Raw genomic sequence first — 2212 nt, forward strand, 5'->3', positions numbered from 1 at the left:
CTTGGGGATTCTCCTCTCTGAGAATCTAAGAAACCCCAGATTAAATGAAATTTCAATGCATTTACAACAAAATGAAATAATTTACAGCATTTTCCAATGCTCATCATAAAACAGAGGAAAAGCCCTCCTTGATTGGGATTAGCTCTGCTGGGCTCAGGTCTTGTCTCTATCAACACCTTGCTCTGAAGACTCGGACAGGTCTCTTCCCCTCTTTGGGCCTCAGTTGCTTTGATGGGCAATGAGAGAAAAGCCCTCTCAAACAGCTGGCTGCAATATTTGTAAACTCTGTTCCAGCCTGACCTTCTCTCATCTAAGAGCTAAGCACACTCCTAGCTACTGTCTCTTTCAGTCATTTATCTCTCATACACATATGCTCTCCTATCATGTAGCATGGAGTGATGGTATACCAGATGCCCGAGACTCTTCTCAAGAAACTTCCTGTGCTGTTTTTGTACTTTGCTGATGACAGAAGGGATAGCACATGGAAAAAGCCAATTGGTCCTCCCCTGTGGCAGAGTTCATTATCCTGGGACTCTCAGCCTACCCAAGGCTGGAGAAAGTGTTCTTTGTGCTCATCCTCATGATGTACCTGGTGATCCTGCTGGGCAATGGGGTCCTCATCCTGGTGACCATCCTTGACTCCCACCTGCACACGCCCATGTACTTCTTCCTGGGGAACCTCTCCTTCCTGGACATCTGCTACACAACCTCCTCAGTCCCCCTCATTCTCGACAGCTTCCTAACCCCAAGGAAAACCATACCTTTCTCCACCTGTGCCGTGCAGATGTTTCTCTCCTTTGCTATGGGAGCCACAGAGTGTGTGCTTCTGGGCATGATGGCATTTGATCGCTATGTGGCCATCTGTAACCCCCTTAGGTATCCTGTGGTCATGAGCAAGGCTGCCTACGTGCCCATGGCTGTCAGCTCCTGGGCCATCGGTGGTACTGCTTCTGTGGTACACACATCCTTGACAATTCAGCTGCCTTTCTGTGGGAACGTCATCAACCACCTTGCGTGTGAGATCCTGGCTGTCCTGAAGTTGGCTTGTACTGACATCTCCATCAATGTGATCAGCATGGGGGTGACCAATGTGATCTTCCTGGGGGTCCCAGTTCTGTTCATCTCTATCTCTTACGTCTTCATCATTGCTACCATCCTGAGGATCCCCTCGGCTGAGGGGAGGAAGAAGGCCTTCTCCACCTGCTCTGCCCACTTCACTGTGGTGGTCATCTTCTATGGGACCTTACTTTTCATGTATAGGAAACCCAAGTCTAAGGATTCCCTGGGGGCAGACAAAGAGGACCTTTCAGACAAGCTCATCCCCCTCTTCTATGGGGTGGTGATTCCCATGCTCAACCCCATCATCTACAGCCTCAGGAACAAGGATGTAAAGGCTGCTATGAGGAACCTGATGGCTCACAAATGCTTCACCCAGTGATGGAGGGCTCCTCTGTGGTTCTCACCCTATGGGAGAAAGACTTTCCATCATTATAGCTGCATTCAAAAGACAAGTCTAGTTATCCAGAATGCTCTCTTGCTCTTCAATCCATTTTCAGAGAATGTTTTATCTTTTCAGAGTGTATCTACTGAGTTTTAGCCATATATCTGAGAGTTTCGACAGACGCCAGACAATAAATCTCTAACTGAATACACAAAGACATTCTGAGCACATGCTAAAACCGAGGAGAGAGGAACCATGAGCGCAAGCTGAATGGCCTGTACTGTATCTAAGCTACACAGTCAGTACACACAGGAGAGAGGGCGCTCCCAGCACTGTTGCCATCCCTCTTGGATTCCCCCACGAGAGTCACAGGAACAAGGAGGAAGTGGGAATTTTCATTTTGGACTTTTTTATTAGATTCAGTTTGCCTGAAAAAGAGTCAAAGACAAGTTCTCCACATAGCTTTTGGGTGGGAACAATCTATTCTGATACACTGAATTTCTTTTTAGTTATGAGAAAATTGAGGCTATTTTTCCCAGTGCACTTCACATTATGAAACACTGCTAGTAAGTTAACTGCAAGAAGGAGTATAGAGTTTGAATTTGATTTTCATCACTTATAGCAATTCCCACTAGAAAAGCTAGTATTCAGCTAGATAATAACTCACATTCTGGAAAAAAGAAAGATGATAGAGATATAGATAGATGGACAGATAGACAGACAGAGGCTAAATATATTTGAAGACTTTGGGGGCTAACATTTGACACGTTT

General features: G+C 45.9%; 1 protein-coding gene across 1 annotated transcript; it reads left to right on the forward strand.

Annotated features, from left to right (window-relative positions):
* The first annotated feature begins 224 nt into the window (after nt 1-224).
* LOC116627165 (olfactory receptor 2S2-like) lies at nt 225-1569 on the forward strand. Its single transcript, XM_032396866.1, has one exon. The coding sequence runs from the start codon at nt 482-484 to the stop codon at nt 1436-1438; it is 957 nt and encodes a 318-aa protein (XP_032252757.1). The 5' UTR covers nt 225-481; the 3' UTR covers nt 1439-1569.
* Nucleotides 1570-2212: the final 643 nt, after the last annotated feature.

Source organism: Phoca vitulina, unplaced genomic scaffold (assembly GCF_004348235.1).
Source record: "Phoca vitulina isolate PV1807 unplaced genomic scaffold, GSC_HSeal_1.0 scaffold94, whole genome shotgun sequence".
Classification (NCBI taxonomy): Eukaryota; Metazoa; Chordata; class Mammalia; order Carnivora; family Phocidae; genus Phoca; species Phoca vitulina.